Source organism: Anomaloglossus baeobatrachus, chromosome 2 (genome assembly GCF_048569485.1).
Source record: "Anomaloglossus baeobatrachus isolate aAnoBae1 chromosome 2, aAnoBae1.hap1, whole genome shotgun sequence".
Lineage (NCBI taxonomy): Eukaryota > Metazoa > Chordata > Amphibia > Anura > Aromobatidae > Anomaloglossus > Anomaloglossus baeobatrachus.
This window is the reverse complement of record NC_134354.1, coordinates 694257359-694283440: the sequence shown is the minus strand read 5'-3', so window position 1 is coordinate 694283440 and position 26082 is coordinate 694257359. Positions and strand designations below refer to the sequence as shown.

At 44.7% G+C, this 26082-nt stretch overlaps 1 protein-coding gene across 1 annotated transcript; it reads right to left on the bottom strand.

The window, feature by feature from the left end:
- Positions 1 to 2348: 2348 nt before the first annotated feature.
- Positions 2349 to 7396, bottom strand: LOC142292119 (keratin, type II cytoskeletal cochleal-like). The gene is made up of 9 exons (XM_075337244.1): positions 6867 to 7396; positions 5926 to 6134; positions 5780 to 5840; positions 5604 to 5699; positions 4603 to 4767; positions 3952 to 4077; positions 3457 to 3677; positions 3243 to 3277; positions 2349 to 3148 (listed from the first exon to the last, which is right to left on the bottom strand). The coding sequence occupies exons 1-9, from the start codon at positions 7347 to 7349 to the stop codon at positions 2874 to 2876; spliced, it is 1671 nt and encodes a 556-aa protein (XP_075193359.1). The 5' UTR covers positions 7350 to 7396; the 3' UTR covers positions 2349 to 2873.
- Between the last annotated feature and the right edge of the window lie 18686 nt (positions 7397 to 26082).

Sequence of the window (26082 nt, the reverse complement as noted above, 5' to 3'; positions counted from 1 at the left end):
TTGCTTTGGTGCTGGTAAAGTGGGATTTTGAATAAGGAAGGCTATCACTCCATTTTGCAAGGCCATGCCATACCCAGTAGACAGCGCTTGATTGGAGCCAATTTCATCCTACAACAGGACAATTGACCCAAAGCACACCTCCAAATTACGCATGAACTATTTAAGGAAGCAGCAGGAAGCTGGTATTTTGTAATTGAGTGGCCAGCCCAGTCACCAGATCTCAACACTATTGAGCTGTTGTGGGTGCAGCTTGACTATATGGTATGCAAAAAGTGCCCATAAAGCCAATCCAACTTGAGGGAGGGGCTTCTGGAAGCATGGGGTGAAATATCTCCAGATTACCTCAGCAAATTAACAGCTAGAATGCCAAAGGTCTGCAAAGCTGGAATTGCTGCAAAAGAGCATTCTGTGATGAAAGCAAAGTTTGAAGGAGAAAATTGTTATTTCAAGTAAAAATCATTATTTCTAACCTCGTCAATGTCTGGACTATATTTTCTATTCATTATGCAACTCATTTGATAAATAAAGCTATGATTTTTTATGGAAAAGACAATTGAAATACTATCTGCCAAGAATGACAAAAGTATTTTAGGAGTGATACCCTGTATTGCACATTTTATGGAAAAGACAAAATTGTCTGGTGACCCAAAACCTTTGAACTGTAGTGTATGTCCCCATCCTGGTTTATTTCTTCCCATACTGGTATATATGTCCCATCCTAGGGTCCTCCTGATATTTATCCCCCTCCAGGGCACACTCTGGTATATATGTCCACATCTGATTTTCTGTCCTCTTCATGGTATATATGTCCTCCTCCTGGTATATATGTCTGTCACAAAAAGAAAAAAAAACAAACATTTTACACACCCTCCCCGGTTTCCACGTTGCACAGCCTCCTCTCTGAGCTGCGATGCTTTTCAGCTGGATATGCGCCCCACGACGCACATCCAGCTGAAGCAAGGCAGGGGTCAGTGGACCCCCAGCATCCCCAGTGATTGTCCCGCTTCTGTCTTCAGACCACCAAGCATTTACCTTTCCCGACCGGGTGCCTTGTGCTTACCACCTCTGCAGCTCTGTTACCTGCAGCAGTGTGATGAGATTGCAGAGTGATGACTTCATCATGCTGCTGCATGCTGGGCTATGGGATGATGTGCCGACTCCCTGCTCTGCTACACTGACCTTGCCTCAACCACATGGCTAATTTGCACAGCCGGGTCATTCTGCTTTGGCTCTAACTGGGGCCTGGTGAAGAGGGGGATCTGGCCCGAGGCTTAATAATTCTAAGTAATTATCCCAGGCCCTGGCCAGTCCCATTTCTTCACCGGGCTCCATACACCAGTCTTGCTTGTCATGCCCTAGTGGGGGAAGTCTGGCAATCTTGACTGTGTGGGTGAACTTGGAATACAGGCTCTGTAAGTGCCTTTTTTAAATTGTTGGTCTGTGGAGAATCTCTGAAATCCATCTCTGTGGGGTTACTGTTAAATTTTTTAGTTTCTTCATTTACTTGCTATGTAACTATTACTGCTATGGTGACAGAAGCCTTGTAGGTCATTTAGCTATCCACACTTGCTTGTACGGCAATTGGTATTCTCTTACCCCATTTAGGTTCCTTTTTTGCAGTCCCCTAGCCCTTACTACAACCATTTTACAGCCCTGAACTTGGGCTCCCCATTGACTTGTATAGGATTTTTTATTTGAGGTCCAGTTCAGCATCAAGTTCACTTGATGAACCCTATTTTTATTTGGTTCCTGCTGGTTTGGCGAACCCTTATATCCACGGTTTTGCCCATTACTACTTATGACAAGAACATAGCTCTGCCTCTATACTAGTCCCTAGTGCAGCCACACTTGGAATACAGTAAACAATTTTAAAGTTCAGGATATAACAAGTACATAGCTGAACTAGAGTGGGTGCAGAGAAGAGCAACAGGAGGAATTCACTAAAAAAGATCTATAAGAACCTGGATGCCCTTAATATTACAGATTGTGGTCACTAGTCCAGGGAACTAATTTGATTGTCATTCGTGGAGTCAGGAAGGATTGTTTTTCCTCACGTAGGGCAATCAGAGTCTGTCCCATGGGGTTTTTGCCTTCCTCTGGATTAGCATGTCAGTGTATAGGTTGGGTGGATTTATTGTCTACCTTCAACCTTAAAAGCTATGAAACTATGAAGCTATAAGTGGAGAAAAAAAGCTGATTTCTTTAAGATACACAAGTTCTTATGTTCCTTTGTGCTATTGATTTATGCACTCTATTGTAAGAACAGTGACCACTTAATTAAAAATAAGCAAAAATAATGATCTCTTCTTGGATACAAATTATACCATGATTAAAACACAATACAAAAATGATTTTCATGAACTGAAGTTTATTGAATTGAAATAAAGAGAAACTTGTACAGAAGCTAGAAAATAATGCTTAAAGCAAGGAGGATTGTGATTAGTGAACAGGTAGAGAATCACAAATTAATGGTATACTACGCTTTAGTGTCACATTATATTTACACTTGCTAATCATCATTTGGTGAATTCAAATAAATATAGGACTAGTCGCAAGTTTTATGTTTACATTTACAAATTGTATCATTTTTAATCTAATTTATGTTGAAAATATCATTATTCTTAAATACAGATATTTTTAAATTCGTTTTTCTTTTTTTTAAATGTGTCCAATAAATTTGTAATGTGTTTAGAATTAACACATCAGTGTGAAAGAATAATGTATATTGTCATCAACCATTAAGTAGTATGCTTGTAATATGCATGTCAATTCGTGTGTTGCAGGCATGCAGAGAAAGTTAGCAACATATGCAAGAACGCAAGTGTAAAGCCCAGTCAGAAATACTTTTCAATCAGTCGAAGATAATAGCAGATTTACATTTTTCTAGAACTTGTTGAGGTAGATCTAGTTGTGGTCACAGTTGAGCTGCTTGTGGAGCTGTATCCGGATCCGGTGCTGTAACTTCTATTGACGTTTCCACTGCTAGAGTTGAAATTGTTTCCACCACTGAAGCGGTTGCCGCTCATTCCTCCGCTGTTACTGGCTCCACCACTGACGCCACCACTGACACCACCAGAGCTCATCCCTCCATCATGGTGAAAGCCACCTGCGTTGCAGTTGGATCCTCCCGCAGTAGATGTAATAACAGCTGTATGAAAAAGATTGCAGAAGTGTTACACATCAAGGATTATGAATGATAACAGCAGTAATGCATGAAGGTGGCATGAAGTAATAATACGTACATATCTTAACGGGTCCGGCACATTCTCCAGAAATCCTAGAAATAAACAAGTTCAATCAATTAAAAAAGAATATAATTTTCTTACAAAAATATAGGTAAAAAGGAAGATGTCTAAGGCTACCAAACTAATTTATGTTTAAAAAGATCAACAGTGTAAATAAGTTGTTTCTTGTTTTTGAACGTTTTTTCTCAAACTGCATTCATGGTATGGTTACCTGCACTCCTCTCCTTCCAAGAGTTTCCTGTAGGTGGCGATCTCAAGATCCAGAGCCAGTTTCACATTCATCAGTTCTTGGTATTCTTTCAGTTGGCGAGCCATGTCCTGCTTGGCCTTCTGCAGAGCTTCTTCAAGATCAGCCAGTTTATCCTTGGCATCCTTAAGAGCCATCTCCCCACGATCCTCAGCTTCTGCTATGGCAGACTCTAGTTTGGCTTTCTAAAAACATAAATGTGACTCTAAATACATAGCAGGGCTTTCATTGACACATATGTAAATCTTTCGGTATTAATACATTCCAGTGCAGTACTTCCTATAACAGAATATTGACATTAAACCTTGACCATAATCCTTGATCAATCACCCAGAATTCCTAAAATACATATAAATCATCCAGATAGTAATGATCAAATTTTTGAACAATAAAAATTAGCTAAAGGTAATTTAATAGGCCATCATCTCATTAATCTATTGCAACCTATTAATGATATACCTGGGCCTTGGCATTTTCAATCTCTGCCTTGAGCTTGTTCACTGCTCTCTTGAGATCTGCGATTTCATTCTTGGTGTTTCTGAGGTCATCGCCGTGCTTTCCTGCTGTGTTCTGTAGTTCTTCATACTGGAAACATATAAAAATATGTATTTTCAGTAAGTTATTGGAATCATTGCACTAGTAGTCTCCAGTGGCTTACATTGGATTGTACAGTTCATAAGGTGTACACCCATTAGACCAGAGGTCCCCAACTTTTCTGACCTTGAGATCCACATTCAGCTGTGAAAGAGGTTTGTGAGCTACATCCCGCTCCTACCTCTCCTACAGTAGTGACTCCAATAGCCTCTATTACCGGTATAATGACTTCAAAGGTTTTTCCATAGAAATTACATCGAGGTAGTATACCAAGATCCAGAGGTTCCTACCTTACCCCATGGAAACCTGCTCTTCAATATGGGGCTACTAACAAAAGTCACCATCTAGAACCTTGCTCATCATAGCTGTTTGCTATACCTGGTGCTTATCCACCAAGCTGGCACACAGCTGCGAGCCACACATCATGGGCCCTCGAGCCACATGTTATTTCTGAGCCATAAGATGGGGGCCCCTAGCAATAGACTGAGATTGTAGGATTTTTCAACCTGCACTTACTTTTGACTGATACCAGGATTCAGCCTCAGCTCTACTGTTTCTGGCAATCTCTTCATATTGGGATTTGACCTCAGCAATTATGCCATCCATATCTAGATTTCGGCTGTTGTCCATTGACACAATGACAGAGGTGTCAGAGATCTGATTTTCAAGTTCACTTAATTCCTATAAAATTTAGAAGAAAAACAAAGTAAAATTGCATTAATGTACAACAAAATATTTTTGAGACAACCACTCATATTTGCATTTTAAAATTATCCTTTGGAGGGGTCCTCTCATAGAATGCGGACACTATATGATTGATTTTAAATTCTGTAATAGAAAATCTGATTTAAATTATGGTTCCAGTGTTCTCAAAAAAGTGGTCTTCTGGAGAGGTTTTGCAACATAGTGACAAAACAACCCACAATTGCTGCAGAAAAAGATCTGGAGGAATGGGTCTTTCTAAATTGTGAGCCAATATAAATGATAAATTGTAAAAAGCACCACAAAAAAATTTGATCTTGATGATGAGATCCCTCAGAAGTTTTTTGTTGTTTAATTTTTTTTAGTTACTTCATTATTAGTGATGAGAGCATCACCATGCTCGGTTACTCGGTTTTTGTAATGAGCAGTTTTATGTCCACATGGGCCTTACTCTAGCACTCGAGTATTATCGTAGTAAATGGGGAACTTGAGCATTTTTCCAGAAGTTTTCCTGGAAAAATGCTCAATTCCTCCATTGACTTCCATAATACTCGGGTACTCAAGTCGCTCCCACCCGAGCATCCAACTGCTCGTTATGACTACCGAGAACCTGAGCATGGTACTGCTCACTCATCACTAGAATTACTGTGTCAAATTCCATATAGAGCTTCAAAATAAATTGTGTTGTACCAAATAACCTTGTTTAAAATCCCCAAATAATTACCTGATTTATGAAGATTTTAAAAGTAACTAGAAAATGCTGAGAATTAAAGAAGCCAATATCAAGTTTAGCTTCATCTCAAATAATAACTTACCATTTCATAAATGGCTCTAGTGAAGTTGATCTCATCAGTCAGGGCATCAACCCTTGACTGTAGGTCAGTTTTGTTCATAAATGCTGCATCCACATCCTGTAAATGATAAAATACATTGTTTACCCAAGCGGTCAATAACCATTTTTTACTTCCGCGGAAATCGTGTAGGTCATCACCTTTTTCAATACTACAAACTGATTTTCTGCTGCTGTGCGTTTGTTCAGTTCATCTTCATACCTATAGATAAAGGGACAACCGGTCATTGTGAACAAGTTACTTGATATTTTGCTGGTATCTATGAACTATTGAAATAAATTCATACTTTTTCTTGTAGTCTTGCAATAAATCTTCCATATTCTTCTTCTCTCCTTCAAGACGAGACTTTTCACTTTCGAAGGAATCCAACTGTCTTCCAAGGTTAGCTATGTAGGATTCGAAAAGAGGTTCTACATTGCTTTTCACTGATCTTTGATCTTGCAGAAAAGCCCATTTGGTCTCGAGCATTTTATTTTGTTGTTCTAAAAACCGCACCTATGAAGTTAAATTTATATGAAGGCATTATAGTATATGCTTTAGGAGAAACCATCACAGTAGTATATTATAAAAACCATGCAGACAAAAAAATAATAAAAGCAATGCAAAGAATTGAACTGAGAGAAAAATAACAATCAAAATCTTCTTATTTCTTCCAGATTTTGTAATAAGGTTTTACAGTACAAACTATTGATCGTTAAGAAAAAAGTATAATTTATTATGTTTGCAAGAACAAGTGAAAAGAAAAAAGTAAACATATTTCTAATGAAAAGGGAAAAAAGTGCATAAAACCAGAAACAAGCACAATAATCATATCTAAATGTGTGACTGGCTGGTAGAGGGAAGACCCCACCCCTGAGGGCTTGGGAGGGAGGACCTCACCACTGAGGGCTTGGGAGGGAGGACCTCACCCCTGAGGGCTTGGAAGTGGGGAACCCACCCCTGAAGGCTTGCAATTTAGTAAAGAAGGAGGAGACAGAAGGAGACTGTATGAATACAGTTCCAGAAGTTATATGCATGCTACTGAAAACCCAAGTATGAAATTCTATAGAATGGTGGCTAAAAGCCTGATGAATAATATATCATTTTTCTATTTACTGCTTGTCTAAACTTTGAAGTTGTAGGCCTAATTGAAAAAAATCTGTTTCCACAGATCACCAGTTTTATAACTTAGTTACACTGCTTAAGTCTATCATTTATATTGTCCTTGTAGGGGTAGTATTTACATACCTTATCAATAAAAGAAGCAAATTTGTTGTTCAGTGTTTTGATCTGTTCCTTTTCCTCTTTTCGTACTTTCTGGATATTTGGATCAATCTCCAAATTCAAGGGGGTGAGAAGACTTGTATTGACAGTTACATTTGTAATGTTTCCATATCCACCAGGCCCAAAGCCAGATCCACCAAAGCCTGAGCCTCCAAATCCTGCTCCCCCAAAGCCAGCACCTCCAGATCTGCCACCTGAGCCATATCCAGAACCCATACCACCACCATAGCCACCACCCATACCAGCTCCTCCATATCCACCCATGCCAGAATTACAGCTTGCAACAGAAATTTTTCTGTTTCCTCCAGCGTTGTAGGCACTTCTGCTGTACTGGGACTGCATCCTTGAGCCACTGTTGCTTCTTGAAGAGCTCATGGGCATCCTGTTCCCATTCCTTGGCATAGAAGAAGAGCTGAAGTTTCTGTAGGAAGAGTTACAGTGAGCCATAGCGAGAAAGGATAGTAGAGGCTAACTGCAGTGGAAGCTTGGGAGAGCAGTTCTGAACTGAAGGCAACAGGTCCTTTTATATACAGTCAATGGGTATGGCAGCATTCTACAGCACAAAAATACCCTGTAATTGCAGTTTTATTAGTATAAAGCGCTGGCATGGCATTTCATAGCACTATCATTCGTAGAAAAGGAAATAACTACACGCCTTCAAAATTGCAAAAAATTTACAGTTGGTTATTTTGCCACCTATAAATCAACAGTTTATTTTTTTAGCATGTTAAGAGAATAATTAAAACATAATAGTAACACTGTGTCATTAACAGCATCATAAATGTTGCCATGTATTGGCTCACTATATTATTTGCATGTTTTCTGTTTGTCTCATATAACCTTTATGGTTAAAAATCGTATATAAACCTATTTTTTTAATGGCTCATAAAATATTAAGTGCATCTTCAAGGTTACGTTTTGCATTTTTTTTTCATTATTATTGCCCAGATGTTTGATTCACGGGGATTTTTGCAAAAAAAAAAGATATTATAGATGCAAAAATATATTTCTATTTACCGCTGGCGGTTGGGGGTCTCCACAACTCTTCACAGGCAGCAGCTATTCATGGTTCACAGTGTTCACACCATAATCAAGAATAGGATTTTTAAAAACCGCATTAATGCATTTTCATGAAAATACTAAAGGTTACAAATACAAATTGTTAAGAAAGATTTTGTTTCATTGGTTCTGAAGAAGTATTAATAATTAATTATTAAGTAATAAACATATGTTAAAAACAGATTTTCTATAAAGATCTGTGAGCTACATATAACTTATTACTGTACATAGTGTCCCTTTAAAATATGATACAATCAGCAGGTTTCTCCAATGGAACCTGAAGACAGCATGCTGTAAGGGTTAAACAGAATTCAGCCCTGCGTCTCTTATCTCAAAGTGTGTTTTTGCTTACCTACAATGTTAGTTTAAGATTCTTAGCTTTATTATTAGTGGTACAGAGGACCAGTAAGCTGTAGTCTTAAGGGTGCTTTACACACTGCGACATCGCTAGCGATAGCTAGCGATGTCGTGCGCGATAGCACCCGCCCACGTCGCTGTTTCGTCATGGGGGTGATCGCTGCCATAACGAACGGCAGCGTCACTCGCGCATACCTGCTTAGCGACGTTGCTGGGGACACCGAACAATCTCTCCTTTAAGGGGGCGGTTCGTTCGGCGTCACAGCGACGTCACTAAGCGGCAGCCTAATAGCAGAGGAGGGGCGGAGATGAGCGGCCGGAATATGACGCCCACCTCCTTCCTTCCTCATTGCCGGTGGACGCAGGTAAGGAGATGTTCGTCGTTCCTGCTGTGTCACACATAGCGATGTGTGATGCCGCAGGACCGACGAACAATCAGCGGCATGCACCACCAACGATATTAAGAAAATGAGCGACATGTCAACGATCAACGATTTTTGACGTTTTTGCGATCGTTGATCGTCGCTCCTAGCTGTCACACGCTGCAATGTCGCTAACGACGCCGAATGTGCGTCACAAACACCGTGACCCCGACGATATATTGTTAGCTATGTCGCAGCGTGTAAAGCACCCTTTAGTCTGCCCCTTTCTTTGTGTAAGATGGGGGTCGAGTTCCTACCCCTGAAGACACCAAATAAGTTCTTAAATTATAAAGTAATGTTATGTAGGAATGTATAGTGTAAGGTATTGTAATGTATAAGATGTAGCAGAGTTAAAAATGTTACTATGTAGAGGTGTAGCAGTATTGATAATGTATGTGTATTGGTATAAGGTATAATTTTCTATAGCATATAATGTGTAATGCTTAATAAGCTATATAAGTGTTATAGGTATACAAATGAAAGGTGAAATCTGCCCGGCAACAGACAGGTGACAGTTGGGATTCTGGGATTAGCCAATAGGAGAAGAGTTAGTGCTGAGGGAGAGAAACGGTTTCTGTGGGACTGTCAGTTAGGGCCCAGCCTGTGACAGGAACAGCTTCAGCTCAGGGGGGCAGCAGAGCCGCATGACATGGGTGTCCTGAAGGGAGGGAGACTGTTACATAGGATAGCGTGACCGAGGAAAAGAGGGAACAACTGAGAAAGAGAATGTGACACAGAGTGATTTAGTGGAGTCAGGTCAGTGCACTGACCAAAGTAACAAATGACCAATTGAGACGGGTCCTGAGGCAAGACAGAGCAGGACAAGGAACGAAGTGAGTATATTAAGCGAATGTCCCTGAAGGGTCTTCAGTAGGTTATAGCTCAGTCCAGCCATATTGGCTACATCACTCTGAAAGGGAAAAGACATGGAACTGCTTGAGGAGGAGAATGATTTCTAAGGACTGTGATTTGGTACTAGGCAGGTAGTGGTGGGAAGAAAAGGACTTGTGGAGGTTGAAACAACTGAAGTGAAGAATGTGTGCTTAATGATCCTCTGTGACACAGAAACATACAAGAAGATTTGTGCACGCTATCTAACGTACATTGTTGTTGTCAAGTTAATATTCAGTAAAACTACATTTTTTATGAACTTGTGGTCTCTCTCAATTAACTCTGTACCATATGGTCCTGGCCGGCCAAAACCATTTAGCCTGCAAAGGCGTATCACCTCCAGAATGCTACACCACACACTCAGCCAGGACCTCCTTTTTCATGTAGTGTGCTGTGGTGCGGCAGACGATTACCTCGCCCATGACTACCACACTGCACCACATTACATGTGCTTAGCAGCTTCTGTCTATGGAAATGTACACTGAAGGCATTGAGTGGGCGGGGAAGCTCTCCCAGCACTGCTACATACAAAATCTAAAAGCTATTATTGTGTCGAAAACCCAGTAATCTAAGTGATATATTGTTGAATTCAGAGCCTCTTTTCCTATATCATTCTGCTCTCAGATTAGGTAGCAAAAACTTGCTGACAGGTTCCTTTTAAGGAATAGTTACAGGGGTAGACCCAACTTACTGATCATTTGCTCATCATTGGGATGCCCACTGATCCTGATTTTGTAGGTCCCCATTAGAACTGAGCTAAGTCTGTGTAAGTGCCACCTATCTGCTCCATATTTATGGAACTTTTGGAGATAAACAAGTACAGCACTTAGTTGTCTTAGGCCATAGCACACTCATTTTCAAATGGGACACCAGTGAACGACATTTTTAGGATCTGTGTCCCATTGTATAGTCGCAAGGAGGGTGCTGCTACATCTGGCATATGTGACATGAGACACTGTCTGCCTTCCCTCTGTTCCTAAGCTGCCAGCACATCTCGGGCAATTGCGTTACATTAGATGTGTGACGCCCTGGCAAAACCATTTAGTCACAAAAGTGTCCATCCTCCTTGTCATCACCAACAACCCACACTCATGTACAACACACAGCCATAAAAGCCCATCCACCCCCTCATGATAATAAGGGCACACCAGTGGGCGGGATCAGGCGGATGAGAACGCTCACCTAGGGGTCCTGAGGTGTCAGAGGCGGGAACACAAGAGTCTAGTTTACATGAGAGTTTAGTTTACACAAGAGTGGAGTTAAGTTTTGAGAGTTGAAGCTGACACTTGAAGTGTGGAGGAGTTGTGAAGTGGAAGTCAAGTGGAGACTGTGCAGTGTAGTCAGGGGTAGGGGCCCTTGGACTACGTGGCTAGGTGGCAGACAGTGAGCAGGGCCACAGGCGACGGAGATCCGGTTGCGGGAGACCTAAAGTGGACCGGGTAAGGGTTGTAGCCCGCCGGTGCCGACAGCGGGAATCTGGTCCGAAGGCCGTGCACAGTCGGGGTGCCTGGACCCTAGGACGAGGAAGGTTGCATGCCCCTTGTTAATTCACCAGCAGAGGATGAGGATTCAGGCCTTGTTCTTCCAAAGCCCAGAGAGCGAAACGGAAGCCCAACGTGGGGGATAAGGTGTCCGCCAGAACCCACAGAGATCCCAAGGGTCAGATTTCGCGGACCACAGCTCCCAAATACATACAGAACTGGGAGTGGACTTCTCCGTTTCATGCGAAGTTGTCCAACAGGAGAGACAAACATAACGTGCAGGAGGAAGGGACACCTGTTCACTAACCAGGGTGTCGGACCCGAATACACCCTCCAACGGCAGCCAGTCACTGGCAACTTGGTTTACTGCTGGACTTGTGTGAAATTACTGAACTGTGAGTACACCATTGACTAGAGTTGAGCGAGGTTCGCCAATTTCATGTTCGAGTGATTTTGGGGGTGCTCAAGATCGAACTCGAGCTTTTTGCTAAAAGCTCGACAGTTCGAGTTACGTTCAAGAACGGTTCCATCACCAAAAGTAGGGCTTTTTACAGCTACAGTGTGCAGGGAGCCATCGCTGGCAGCCTGCGGTAAGCTGGTAACCAAGATAAATATCGGGTATCCAAGCAAAGTGCTTTGCTTGGTAACCCGATATTTACCCTAGTTACGTGTGCAGGGAGCCGACACTTCCCCGCTGGGCTCCGCCCCCTCCTGCACTCGGCATGTACACACACACACTCACACTCACCTGTCCCCAGCCATGCAGTCCCCGGCACTGACGTCTCCAGCACCACATGGCCCCGCTAGGCTCCACTCACTTCGCACTCCGCCGCCCGCACACATTACCCCGCTTGGCTCCACCCACCTCGCACTCCGCACACATGGCCCCGCTTGGCTCCACCCACCTCGCACTCTGCACACATTACCCCGCTTAGCTCCACCCACCTCGCACTCCACACACATTACCCTGCTTGGCTCCACCCACCTCGCACTCCGCACACATGGCCCTGCTCGGCTTACCTGCGGTGATGAAGTCCTGCCCTCCCGACCTCAGCGCTGTCACTGTCCTCCATGGCCGTCGCTTCACATTTCCTCTCGCTGTCGACTCGAGACTGTGACTAGCAGTGATGTCACAGGCTCCCGCGATACTTGGCTGTGAAGGCGGCGGTCATTGAAGTCAGTGACAACTCTGCTATCAGCAGTGCAGGAGATTGTCACCGCAGGTAATGTACCTCGCTCCTGACAGCAGCAATTGTCATGCCCTGCAGTGACCTGGGCTGACCTATTGATGTTAGCTCAGGTCACTGCATTGCTCTCCCAGCCAATGGGGAACATTCTGTTCTTCATTGACTGGGACAGTGACTATGGTATGGATCATCATGGGAACCCCTTGGATTATAGCAGACCTGGATTTGTTTTTCTTTCTAATAAATTAGTGAAAGAGGGAGTGTTTTGGGCAGTGTTATTTCAAATAAAAATGTGTTTGTCTTCTATTTTTTTTTATGACTGACTGAATTGGTGATGTCGGGTATCTGATAGACGCCTGACCTCACGAACCCCAGGGCTTGATGCTAACTGACATTTCACATCTGGTATTAACCCCATATATTTTGCCACCGCACCAGGGCACGGGATGAGCTGGGGCGAAACACCAGGATTGGCACGTCTAATGGATGCGCCACTTCTGGGGCGGTTGCGGCCTGCTATTTTTAGCCTGGGGAGAGTCCAAAAACCATGGCCCTCCCTAGACTGAGAATATCAGACCCCAGCTGTCCGCTTTACCTTGGCTAGTGATCCAATTTTGGGGGGACATGTGTTTTTTTTTTTAAATTATTTAATTTAAAATAATAGCATGGGGTGCCCTCAGTTTTGGATTACCAGCCAAGGTGAAGCTGCCAGCTGTGGTCTGCAAGCTGCAGCTGTCTGCTTTACCCTAGCTGGCTACAAAAATAGGGGGAACCCCACGTCATTTTTTTTTAAAATTTATTTGTGTTTTTTTGTAAATACAAGGCTAAGCACCCCTTAGTGGCACATGTAAGGCACCAAAAGGTGCAAAATTACAAAATGCAGGAGAGTGGGACATTATGTGTCTTTCTGTGATTATAATGACAGAAAAGACTGTTATGAAGTGTACAAGCACAGGAAAATCACCAGAGCGCTCTACGCTGTGAAAAGCAGTAGAAAATGGCACTGGAGTGAACATGTGACTGCCTCATGTAGGTTGAAGCTATGGATCCTGGGTAAATTTATGTATTTTCCCTCCAGTTTTTTTGCAGTACGCAAAAAAAAACGGAAGGCACACGGATGACAAACAGATGACATACGGACCCTATACAGAACGGAAACGGATGCCACACGGATGCACCCGTGATAAAAAAGGACCGTTTTTTGCGGACCGCAAAAACAGATCTGTCGTGTGAATGTAGCCTTATTCTGATCTGCCGTTTATAAACAGCAGGCAGAAATAAGTGAATAGCCCCCCCAGCGTCAGAAAATCTCCGGGATTTCAGGGGGTAGCTGAGACCCTGGAGATCATGATTCAGGCCGGTTTTTCTGGTCCCCGCTCACGTGATCACAGGTATACACCGTATACCGATGATCACGTTACAGTAAATGACAGCGCTGGTAAAAAATTATCTCCCATCTGGCATGAACAAACATGTCAGATGGGAGATAAATCTCATCCCCGGTCCCCCAGTGTCGCCAAAGTGCCCCCCTCCCGGAAATCCAAGATGGCCACGCGCACAGAAGCGCGCCGGCCGCATTCACCCTACTCCTCTGATTTCTGTCGCATGTGGCATGACACATGCGACAGAAAAATCCCTGCCAGGTCACCCCCTAGAACCCCACCGGTGTTCCCCGGTGTCCCACGATACCTGGGCAGCGTTGATCCCCCGCGGCCCCCTCCTTTACAATAAACGCTGCCGCACAGAGTGGCTGTCAGCTCAGCTTCCTGTGTTCAGGCACAGTGAGTGGCGGTAACCATGCATCTGTAAGCAACTGCAATGCCCTGCTCATGAGGTAAGGAACATAGTTGATCAGGAGAGCTATACTATATTCCCAAATGGTGGTATTTGATTTTATAGTTGACCTGCTGAACGACTACCAAACATGAGAGTACGTTGTACGCCACAAGAAAACATGTTTAAATAGCGAGCTCCTTTGTGTAGTATTCATTCAGCAGGATAACTGGACTTAAAGGGGTATTCCATCTCCAAAGATCCTATCCCCAATATATAGTAGGTGGAATAGCAATAATATCAGCAAATACCAATATTTGGAAATGTAGAATAGTTCTCCTGAGTAGGCATGCCCTTACCTCATGAGCAGGGCATTGCAGCTATGGTAGCAATTGCAGTCCTCAGCCACCCTTGAAAATGGTGCTCTCATAGAAGCGCCATCATCTGGCGTTGTATCCAACTCTTCCAGCTGCCCTGGTGATGGTGGCTCGCTGGGTAATTATGAGCTAATACTAGCTTTGTTTTACTAGATAGTATTAAGCCAGAGATTCTTAATGTCAGGCAAGTTTGACCCGGCCATTAAGAATCTCCAATAAAGGGTTAAAAAAAAGACACCACACAGAAAAAATACTTTAATAGAAATAAATACACAGACACATTAGAGACTCCATGTTTATTACTCCCTCTTATCCCTCCACAATCCATGCTCTTCTGTCTTCTTTCTCCTGCAACACATGGAGCTCTGCTCCATCATCATCACTGCATGGGAGAAAGACGCTGCTCCCCGTGCAGGCTTTTCACTCCGTGAGTGATCAGTGCTGCTGGCTGTTAGCGGTAACGTCACCGCTAACAGACGGGTTGCCATAGCAACGGTGCTCCGATCACGTGATTTCCGGTGCCATTGCTAGCGGTGACGTCACCTATAACAGGCGCGTTGCTATGGCAACGGTGATCTCCGTTATTTACCGGCTGTGTCAGCCTGTCAATAATGGAATGGGGAAGCAGAACGGGGAAGCAGAACGGGGAGTCGACCATGTGCCAGAGCATGTCGCCGGTACACTGCAATACACAAACGTGCACCGTGTACCGGAGAGTGCAATGACAGGACCTAGTACAGGACATGACGTCAAAGCCATGTGACCAGTCTGTAGCCAATGAGATAATAGACACATGACTGGTCACATAGCTATTTTGACGTCACGATAGGTCCTGCATCACTGCTGGTTACCGGGAAGACGCAGCGATTACCGATGAAAAAGCGGCGGGAGACAGAGTGCAGGACGGATCGCGGGCACCGGTAAGTGTTATGGCAATGTTTATTAACTGTATGTGTACATTTATAATGTGTTTTTATGTGTTTGTGATTGCCTCCCATTGTTTTCAATGGGGTTCAAGAGGTTCGTCGAACGGCTCACCGAACGGGGTGCCGTTCGACGAACCAAACCGAACTCGAACTCCAGGGGGGTGGCTTATCTCTACCATTGACCCCCGGTCCAACCCGGCGCGCCACTTCCAGCAGCCATCACTCCCGTGTACCGACACAGGGCCCCGGGACTACACCTCCCCTACCCGTGCAGGTGATCCCATCTAGCTGCCCCGTTCCACCAGCCCTGGGCGCCCCATCACCAGGCAGCGGCGGTGTCACCATCCCTCACCGCAACCCACGGGTGGCTTCACAGACAAAATCCCCTGTAAATACCCCCTTTACGACGGTTGTGAGGACGGACGGCTGTGCGAGCCCGGATCCGGTTACTACTCGAGCCATAGCAGTATCCCGGATCCGAGCAGCCCCAGAAGCGGCAGCGGCCCCCGCCTACAACATGCAGGATTTGAGGGCCAAAAAGTGATGAGGTGCACATGACAACCCGCCCACTCATCTGTCCACTTACCAATCCACTCACAGTAGTAAGTGTCACAGCTCCCCTCTTCACTCTTAAAGGTGCTTTACATGCTGCGATATCACTAGCGAGCATACCCGCTCCCATCTGTTGTGCGTCACAGCCAAATTGTTGCCCCTGGCGCACAACATCGCTTAAACCCGTCACACGGACTTACCTTCCCTGCGACGTCGCTAGGAGCCGTCACATGGACTTACCTGCCTAGCGACGTCGCTGTGGCCGGCGAACCGCCTCCTTTCTAAGGCGGCAGTTTGTGTGGCATCACAGCGACATCACACGGCAGCCGTCCAATAGAAGCGGAGATGAGCGGAACGAACATCCCGCCCACCTCCTTCCTTCCTCATTGCGGGCGGCCACAGGTACGAGGTTGTTCCTCGTTCCTGCGGTGTCACACATAGCTATTTGTGCTGCCGCACGACAAACAACCTCGTTACCGACCAGACAACGATTTTTGGTAAATGAACAACTTATCACAGACCAACGATTTTTTTTTGCATCTTTTGCGATCATTTAAGGTCGCACATAGGTGTTACACGCTGCGATGTCGCTAACGACGCCGGATGTGCGTCACAAACACCGTGACCCTGACGATATATCGTTAGCGATGTCGCAGAGTGTAAATGGCCCTTTAATGCACAATGACATCTGCATGTTACTAAACATAAGAACATGTATAGAAAACTCTCCCAGGAAAATAGAGTCTCTTCTAATGTCTTGTGATATGTAGACAGGCATATGTCAAATGTCCATATCTCCAAACAGGTAAGGCCCGTTTCACACGTCAGTGAAAAACACAGACGTTTTTCACTGGCGTGTAAAACACGCACATGTCCCTGCGTGTGCCGAAAATCACGGCACACGTGGGTTGTCTAAGTGCAATCCGGGCTCCGTTCTCCGTGGCCCGTGATTGCACTTAGAAATCAACTCACCTGCGCCCGCTCCCGCTCTCCATGGTGCTGATCGCTCCCGCGGTGCAGCATCCGGCCGGCGGTGACCCCTGCAGGAGCTGCTTCCAGGTCGGTTGTGTCACGCATAATGAATATGCGCGACAGTAATCAGCCGGCTTAGAAGCAGCAGGCTGCACGGGCTGCAGAGGACATCGCTGGACGCCGGGTGAGTAAAAATGTTTATTATTTTAAATGCACGTTTTTTTCTGGCACGTGTTTCACAGACCACACCACTGCGTGGTCCGTGGGACATCAGTGATGCCAGAAAAAAATGGACATGTCTCCGTGCGGCAATCACGCATACGCGGGTATGCCGCACGGGGACACGTGCAGTGAAAAATCACTGACGTGTGAGCAGACCCATTCATTATAATGGGTCTGCGTATGTCAGTGATTCTGGTACATTTAAAAAAAAGCACAAACGTACCAGAATCACTGACGTGTGAAACGGGCCTAAGAGAGCAGCGTAGGTAAATGTACAGAAAACAGAACACAATAACCTGCAATCAGAAATACAGAAAATACAAAAAAAATCACAATCTGGTTTCAATTAGTTTAAAAAATGTACATGACACATTACCATAACCCTTTCACAACCAATGTACTGGTACGTCATCGGTCATGTCGCAGTAATCACCACCGGCTGCTGCGCTGAACCGGCAATGATCCCCGCACATGTCTGCTGATTTGAACAGCAGACACGTGGGGCTAAAAGGTGTGATTCACCCGCACCTGCTTGCCACTTAGATTGTGTTGTCAAAATGTGACAGCACAATTTAAATGGCCACGGCGGGGATCGCATCGTTCTCTGCTGCCATCGGAGGTCCCATGATGTGATCATGCGGAGCTGATGGTTGCCATGGTAGAATCATAATGAATTATGTCGTACTTTCTCTAAAGCCCGTTTTACACGAGATCGCTAGCGTGCGTACCCGCCCCCATCGTTTGTGCATCACGGGCATATCGCTGCCCGTGGCGCACAACATTGCGCGGACCCGTCTCACATACTTTCCTGCCTAGCGACGTTTCTGTGACCGGCAAACCACCTTACCATATAGTGAACACTGTGAATAAAATACCCCCAAACAATCGCGCAATTGCACTTTTTTTGCAATTTGATTGCACTTGGATTTTTTTTCCCATTTTCCAGTACACTATATGGTAAAACTAATGGTTTCCTTCAAAAGTACAACTTGTTCCACAAAAAATAAGCCCTCATATTGATGAAAAACTGAAAATGGCCCAGGGGTGAAGGAGTTAAAAAAAAAAAAAACATATCTAAAAAGAGTATTGATATTTTAAGAAATTTTTAATAGGTTAGAGTGAGTAGGGTTCTGCCAAAAGAGTCTACCTTGTTATGATGGCAGGCTTAAACATTTTGAGGGTCAAAACAAAAGCCGATGGCTATCTATGTAATATGGTGTTCGATGGGAACTTTTAAGTTGTGATTGATTAGGATGTGGTGCAGAAGTGGAGTTTTTCCGAGAATGGGCAGTGGGGCTCAAAGAGTAGAGGCAAAGGCTGAGATGGAGCCTGGGCGGAGTCTCAAGGGGGCACGAGAATTGTGCCTGAATGGGGAACTGAAATTCCTAGTGGGCAGCCCTGTTTGCAGCAGATCGGTTTGAAGAATACCAAACGTTGCCCAAAAGCTTTTGTTATTGCACATATGATCTTTTTCAAGCCAAATTTTATGAAAGAAATTTGCTTGAAAAGTGCCATTTGCGGTCCAAACTTTTGGTGAGCTTCTGGTGCCTTGCAAACCAATTTCTTCTATTGTATTAAGTGACTAGGTGGAGAGTCACTTCCAAAAAAGCTCAGATCGGAAGGAGTGGTGTTGGGAATCAAATATTGATGTACCACCATGTATTACATTTATACATATTACTCACACTGTATATATACTGAATTGCCAAACAGTATGTGTAAAACACAACACATGTAATCAAGCTATAGTTTGTTGGGTTGGGCACAGACGTTTTACTGTCATTCAATAATGGTTATGTCATCATGATGCAAAGCTTGTTATCCTTTACTCATAAATAATGAATATAATTATTTAACCAAAAAATGTTTACTCTTATAAGTCACACATAAAAGTACTAGCAGGGTAGGAAGCTGGTAATTGCCACATGGGCCAGTCTTCAAATTACTAGTAAGGATTTATATTTAAACGTTAACAATAGCTTTGTATGTATTCCAGAAGATGACAAATATAAAACATAACAACTTTAAATCTGTTGTAGATTTCTTTAACGCCTGCACCCCCGAATCCATTTTCACCTTCCTGACCAGGTGTTACAAATCGGCACCGCCGTCACCACAAGCAGCCTGTTACGCCCAAGCGCCGGTTGCTGTTTTTGGCCGTGCCTCGGGCCAACCAGCTGGCTGCTTATTCCTCCGCGTCTAAGTGTGGAGAGGCGGCTAGGACACATGCGCGTGCCTATTTGCCCCAGCCTGAGCCTATGTCTAGTATTTCGCCTGGTGAGCATGCTCAGCCTGTTAGTTCCATTCCTGGGGCTAAGTGCTCAGTTCAGGCTACTGGGCATGCCCCAACACTTAGTGCAAAAAGCCTCTTTGCCCAGGTGCTTGGACTTCATTCTGTGTCAAACTCCTGTGTTGTGCCTACTGAGCATGCTCAGCCTGATAGTATTATTTTGGAGGATAAGGTTGTTGTTCAGGCTACTGAGCATGCTCAGGCACTTAGTGCATGATCTGAGGCTAAGTCTGGTGCGGACTTTACTGGACATGTCCGTGAGGTGGCAGTACCTGATAGGATGGATAGCGTCAGGTGCCCTGATGATTGGCCACTCCGGACTGGCTTGCGGAAGGCTGCCCGTATGATCTGGCACCCCATCATTGGTTATCTGACGATGACTGGTAGGGTGTTTGGGGCGGTGCTGCGGTTGTGTCATTAGTGACGTGACGGGTTCGTATTGTTATGAATCGGCGCCGCCATAGCCACAAGCAGCCTGCTGCGGTTCCTGTCGTGCCCAGGCGCAGGTTGCCATTTTTGGCCGTGCCTCGGGTCGTCCAGCTGGCTGCTTCCTCCTCCACGTCTAAGTTTGGAGAGGCAGCTAGTGCTCGGTTTAGGCTACTGAGCATGCTCCTACACTTAGTGCGAGAATCCTCTTTGCACAGGTACTTGGACATCGTTCTGTGTCTAAGTCCTGTGTTGTGCCTACTGAGCATAGTCTGATTTCTGAGACTGTTGTTCAGGCTACTGAGCATGCTCATCTGAGGCTAGGTCCAGTAAGAACCTCACTGGGGATGTCCGTGAGGTGGCAGGCTGTGATAGGCCAACACACATCAGGTGTCCTGATGATGTGGCCACTCCGGACTGTCTCACGGAGGCCCGCCCCTATGACATGGCATCTCATCATTGGTCGTCAGACGATGACTGGTGAGGTGTTTGGGGCGTGGGAGCCATGAGGTCATCAGTGACGTGGCGGTTCCAGATAGGCCACTGGTGATGTCGCTGAATACATGGCACTCCGCTATTGGACCCTGGAGGTGACATTGTGGTCCATCCTGGGTTTGGGGCGGAACCAGGTTATAAAAGGAGCTGGAGACAACATGGAGGTGTGCAGTCTTCTCATATGCTTTTTGTGAGCACACCTCCATGCATAGAGCTCATTGTGGCATAAGCCTTTGTTTGGAAGCGGTAGGTAGGGTTAGGCGTCCGGTGCTTGGCACGCCAAGACACCCATGGCTCAGCATGTTAGAGTCAGGCGCCGGGCTTCCACCTACTACCGTCCAGTCTTGCTTGTGCAGCCTAGTGGAGTTAAATGGACTGCAGTTGCTGCACCTCTGTCCGGTTGTGCCCCCTACGCACACGGACAGCGTACCCCAGGACTCCTGTGGCATTAACAAGGAGTTCCTGGACTGCGTGTGTGTACCCTCTTAGCCCTTGTATTGGCTTCCCAGTCAACGCTACTGGTATGACCACCTGGCCTGACGTGCCCTTCACACACGTGAACAGTCAAGAGGTGACCAGAAACGCTAATCGGAGGACCGCTCGGCCTGTCGCGTCCTACACACATGGCCGACGGCGTTTTCGCGGCGGTCTTCCGGTCAACGCTACCTGATCACCACAGGCCTGACGTGTTCCCTGCACACGTGGTCGGTGTAGCTCCAGGTGCACCAAAATGCTTACTGGGTTGTCATCCGGTCTGACATATCCCTACACACGTGACCAGGTTTCCTGGGTCATCTCAGAGCCATCCAGCTCTGTATTCTCCGCCTAACCTTTGAGTTGCCAGTAGCTCCTTTTCCATCTGTGAGCACGGTGGACCCCGACTGGCGATTGGGAATACACTACCTTATCCTGATCTGACAGTCCCACCGTAACACGTATATGCCGCTGGTGACATCACTGATGTGGCAATCCACCATTGGCTTCTGTCGGCGCCATCATGTGTGACAGAGTGTTTGGGGTAGACACTCGTTAATAAAAGGTCCTGGAGAGCGCACATTGCTGCACAGTCATCACACATGAGCTCTGGGGAATTACTAAAGCAGTGCAGCTACCTTGTAGTCTTGTAGCCATTGTTCTGGAAGCGGTAGGCAGGGTTAGGCATCCAGTGCCCCTTGCGCCGAGACCCGCGGTGAGGAACGGTAGGGTTAGTCGTTCTGCTTCCCCTCATACCCTTCCAGTCCTGCTGTAGCAGCCCAGTGGAGTTAACTGGGTTGCCTCTACTGTCCCGGTGTGCCCCTATGCACACGGACAGTGTTCCCCAGGACTCCCTGTGCTGTTAACAGGAGAGGTCCTGGTTTAGGTGTGGGCCTTGTGGCATTAACAGGGTTCACAATAGTCCTGGTCCAAGTGACATTTAACTTGAATCAGGCTTTTATTATTTCAGAGCCACCCAAGTCTGCCTTATCTGCCTGACCTTCGGGTTACCAGCATCAGTTTTACCATCACTGCATGATGGACCCCGACTGGTGATTTGAATATTTAATACCTTCATCCTAATCCACCAGTTCCCCCCCCGTAACACCAGGTTTTTTTTTGCAATTATGACCAGTGTCACTTTGACAGGTTTTAACTTTGGCACCACATCACATTTAGGCCCCCTTCACAGGTCAGTGATTCTGGTACGTATGTGCTTTTTTATACATACCAGAATCACTGACATACGCAGACCCATTATAATCAATGGGTCTGCTCACACATCAGTGATTTTTCACTGAACGTGTCTCCGTGCAGCGTACACGCGTGTCCGTGATTCTGCACGGAGACAAGTCCGTTTTTTTCTGGCATCACTGATGACCCACGGACCACACTATGGTGTGATCCGTGTGTGATCCGTGAAACGTGTACCAGAAAAACACTGACATATAAAATAATAAACATTTTCAACTCACCTTTGCAGCGATTTGCTGTGCAGCCTCCACTCTCTGCAGCTCCTGCCCGGCTCATGAATATTCATGAAAGCAGGAACAGCCGACCTGGAAGTAGCTGCAGAGAGCGGTGGGCGGACACTGCAGAACCGAGGAGTTCAGCACCATGGACAGCAGGAGTGAAGGCAGGTAAGTAGTGTCCATTTGCAATCACGGATTGCACATGGACAACCCACATGTGCCGTGAATCACGGAACACAGAGGGATATGTGCGTGTTTTACACGTCAGTGAATAACGTCAGTGTTTTTCACTGACGTGTGAAGGGGGCCTTAAAGTGAGTTTGAGAAGCCTAGGTGACAAAAAAATACCCAAAAGTGACACCATTCGAAAAACTGCACCCCACAATATGCCCAACATCACATCCAAGAAGTTTATTAACTCTTTAGTTGCTTCACAGGAACTAAAGCTATGTGGAAGGAAAAAAATGAAAATTTTACTTTTTCCCACAAAAATGTTACTTTAGCCATAAAATTTTGCATTTTCATAAAGGTAATAAGAGAAAATGCACCATAAAATTTGTTGTGCAATTTCTCCTGCATATGCCGATACCTCACATGTGTGGAAATCTTCTGTTTGGGCGCACGGCAGGACTCGGAAGGGAAGTAGCGCCATTTGAATTTTTTAATTCATAATTAGCTGAAATCATTAGCAGATGCCATATACCCTATTTTGGAAACTATATGAATAAAGAAAGAAAGAAAGGCGCAATGAGGAGCACCCGTGAATTGTAAAATTATATTGCTTATTATCACTGCTCACCTTGTAGGGTTGTGTGCCCCCGCACAACACCAGTAATTAGTTTGTGTTTTTCCTAGGAGGCGGACCGCTACTCCTCACAATAGCACTGTGTATGATGACTTGATCCGGGTTTGTTAGTCTCGTAACACCACAATGTTGCACCGACACCGCAGGTCACGGAGTTCCAGTTCTAGTATCCGACATCCAGCAGGACCTCTATTGCTCTGGGCACTCTCCTATCCTTAAAGCAGCTCCTGCCAAATTTCCCTTGAAGGGAATATGTGAATTAAGAAATTGTTGTTCTGTCTGCTGGAGCGCTAATAAAGATATCTGCCAGAAGAATCTTTTAGAGACAATTCTTTAATAAGCACCTGAAGAAGACAACAGTGGGTTGTTGAAACGCGTTGTGTTACAAGAGACCATTATTAAAGAATTGTCTCTAAAAGATTCTTCTGGCAGATATCTTTATTAGCGCTCCAGCAGACCGAACAACAATTTCTATTTTGGAAACTAGACACTTCAAGAAATTTATCTAGATGGTTGGTGAGCACCTTAAACCCTCAGGTACTTCACAGAGCCATGAAAATAAAAAAAATATATTTTTACCACAAAATTATTCCTTTTTTTCACAAGGGTAAGAGGAAAAAAATGCACCATACAATTTATTGTGAAATTTTTCCTGAGTATGCTGATACCTATGGACAAAAGTCAACTTTTTGGATGGACGGCAGAGCTGGGAAAAGGAGCGCCATTTAACTGCAAAATTTGCTGACTCATTAGCGGATGCCATGTTGTGCCTAACCAGTGGAGCTCCCCAACAAGTGACCCTATTTTGAATCTTAGACCCCACAAGGAATTTATCTCTATAATTGAGCCCGTAGGTGCTTCACGGAATTTTATAATGTTGAAAATGAAAAAAAAAAAAAAATAAATTTTTTACCACAACAATGTTTTTTTTTAACAACAACAATTTCACTTTCACAAGGTCACAGGACATAATGGACCAAATAACTTGTTGTCCAATTTCTCCTGAGTATGTTAGTACCCCATATGTGGTGAAAAACTACTTTTGATCCGCTGGACAAAGTGAAGAAGTAAAGGCGTGCCATATTTGAGATCAATGGTTTGTGGGTGCCATGTCCCATTGTCAACGCCCCTGAGGTGACTAAACAGTGGAACTCCCCACAAGTGACCCCATTTTAGAAACTAGACCCCCCCTCAAGGAATTTATCTAAATGTTTGGTGAGCACATAGAACTCCCAGGTGTGCTTCATGGAATTTAATAATGTTGAGCCGTTAAATGAAAAAAATAAATTTTTAAACTCAAAATGTTGCTTCAAATTTTTCTAATTCACTAGGGTAACAGAAGATAATGCACCATAGAATTTGTTGTACAATTTCTCCGGAGTACGACAATACCCCATAGGTGGTCATAAACTACTTTTGAGACAATGTACAAAATGAAGAAGGGAAGGATCACCATATTTAGTTGGAAAGGGTGCCATGTCACTTTAGCAGAGCCCCAGAGGTGCCAGAACTGCAGAAATCCCTCCACATTTGACATCATTGTACAAACTGCACCCTTCAATGAATTCATCCAGGGGTTCAGTGAGCATATCGACACTACAGATGTGTCACTAAATGTTATACTATTGGGAAGTGAACAAAAAATAATTACATTTTTACCATTAAAATGTTGTTTTAACCACAGATTTCCAATTTTCACAAGGGGAATAGGTAAAAAAGGCCCCATAATGTGTTACACAATTTCTTCTGAATGTGGCAATACCCCACATGTGACTGTACAGTACTGTTTGGTCGTACCACAGGGCTCAGGAGAGAAGGAGCGCCATTTGATTTTGGAGCACAGATTTTCCTAAAATAGTTTGCAGACTCCATTTGCAGAGTCCCTAAGTGCCAGAACAGAAGAAATTCCCTCTAGTGACCAATTTTGGAAATAACACTCCCTCTGGGAATTCCTCTATGGGTGTAGTGACAATTTTATGTCTGGAAAACACCCAATGTATGTAAAGTAGCGAATGCTGCAGAATTAAAAACTGCAAATAAGTCCTTGTTGTGCCCAGTGCACATGTAGTGCCCGTACATTGTTCTCAGCTCATTCTCCTGGAAACCTGCACCCAGTACATATAGGCAGGCTTTCCTCACTACAATAATGACAAACATGTGGATGCTAACTGTGATTTAGGCACATTGTGAGGCTCAGAAGAGAGGGCACATTTGGATTTGAGAGCGCAGATTTTGCTGGATTTCTTTTTTGAGGAAGGGGGAGGCATAGCATTTTTCCAAAGCCTTTGTGCTACCAATAATGTGGAAATCTCCTATATTTCCATTAGCCGATGACATATCTGAGTGGGGACTTGTATTTTTGTGTGTTGAGTTGAATGCTATTTGATGGCGATTTTGGTACAGAACATTTTGGATCAGTTCCTATTTATTGTGTGCTCTATACTCAGCACTTACATTGGGGTTTCCATCTACATTTCCGAAATACGTGGTTCAGATGAAACCCGCAACTGATCCAGCCACTAATGGGGCATCAGACTTACTCCAGTCTCTGGTTGGCCTTTGTTTAGCAGTGTCCATTTTTTCAAATTTGAACAAAACTGTTGATGATAACCTCACTTTTCTGCTCGCCAAAAATGAGTTGTAAAAAGCTGGACATCACCAGACCTCGGGCAAGACGTGAGGTCAAAGTGACTTCCCCTGCCTCATTACAATGAATTTTCCATTGGGAATTTTGTTTGAATCACGTTTTTCAGAGAGACCGCAGCTGCCTGTGCCCACGATCAGGGTTTGGGCTGCTGTTAGGGATGGGTGGACCCGGACTGTAGAAGTCTTGACCCGTGCGAGTTCAAAAGTACCTGAGTATCGAGCCCGGAATACTCAGGGGATTCTGGGCATTGATTCAGATCCGGCCCTCAGGTAATACAAAAAATGAAAGGAAAAATAAAGAAAAAAAAATAATAAAGCAAGTGGGCTGTGCTTTCCCTGCCCACCGGCATCTG

Coding starts and splice junctions, on each gene's coding strand:
- LOC142292119 (XM_075337244.1), bottom strand. CDS start 7,349: ATGGCTCACTGTAACTCTTCCTACAGAAACTTCAGCTCTTCTTCTATG. Junction 5,700..5,779: donor AGTTTGTAGTATTGAAAAAG/GTGATGACCTAC, acceptor TATCATTTACAG/GATGTGGATGCAGCATTTAT. Junction 4,768..5,603: donor CTAGAGCCATTTATGAAATG/GTAAGTTATTAT, acceptor TAAATTTTATAG/GAATTAAGTGAACTTGAAAA.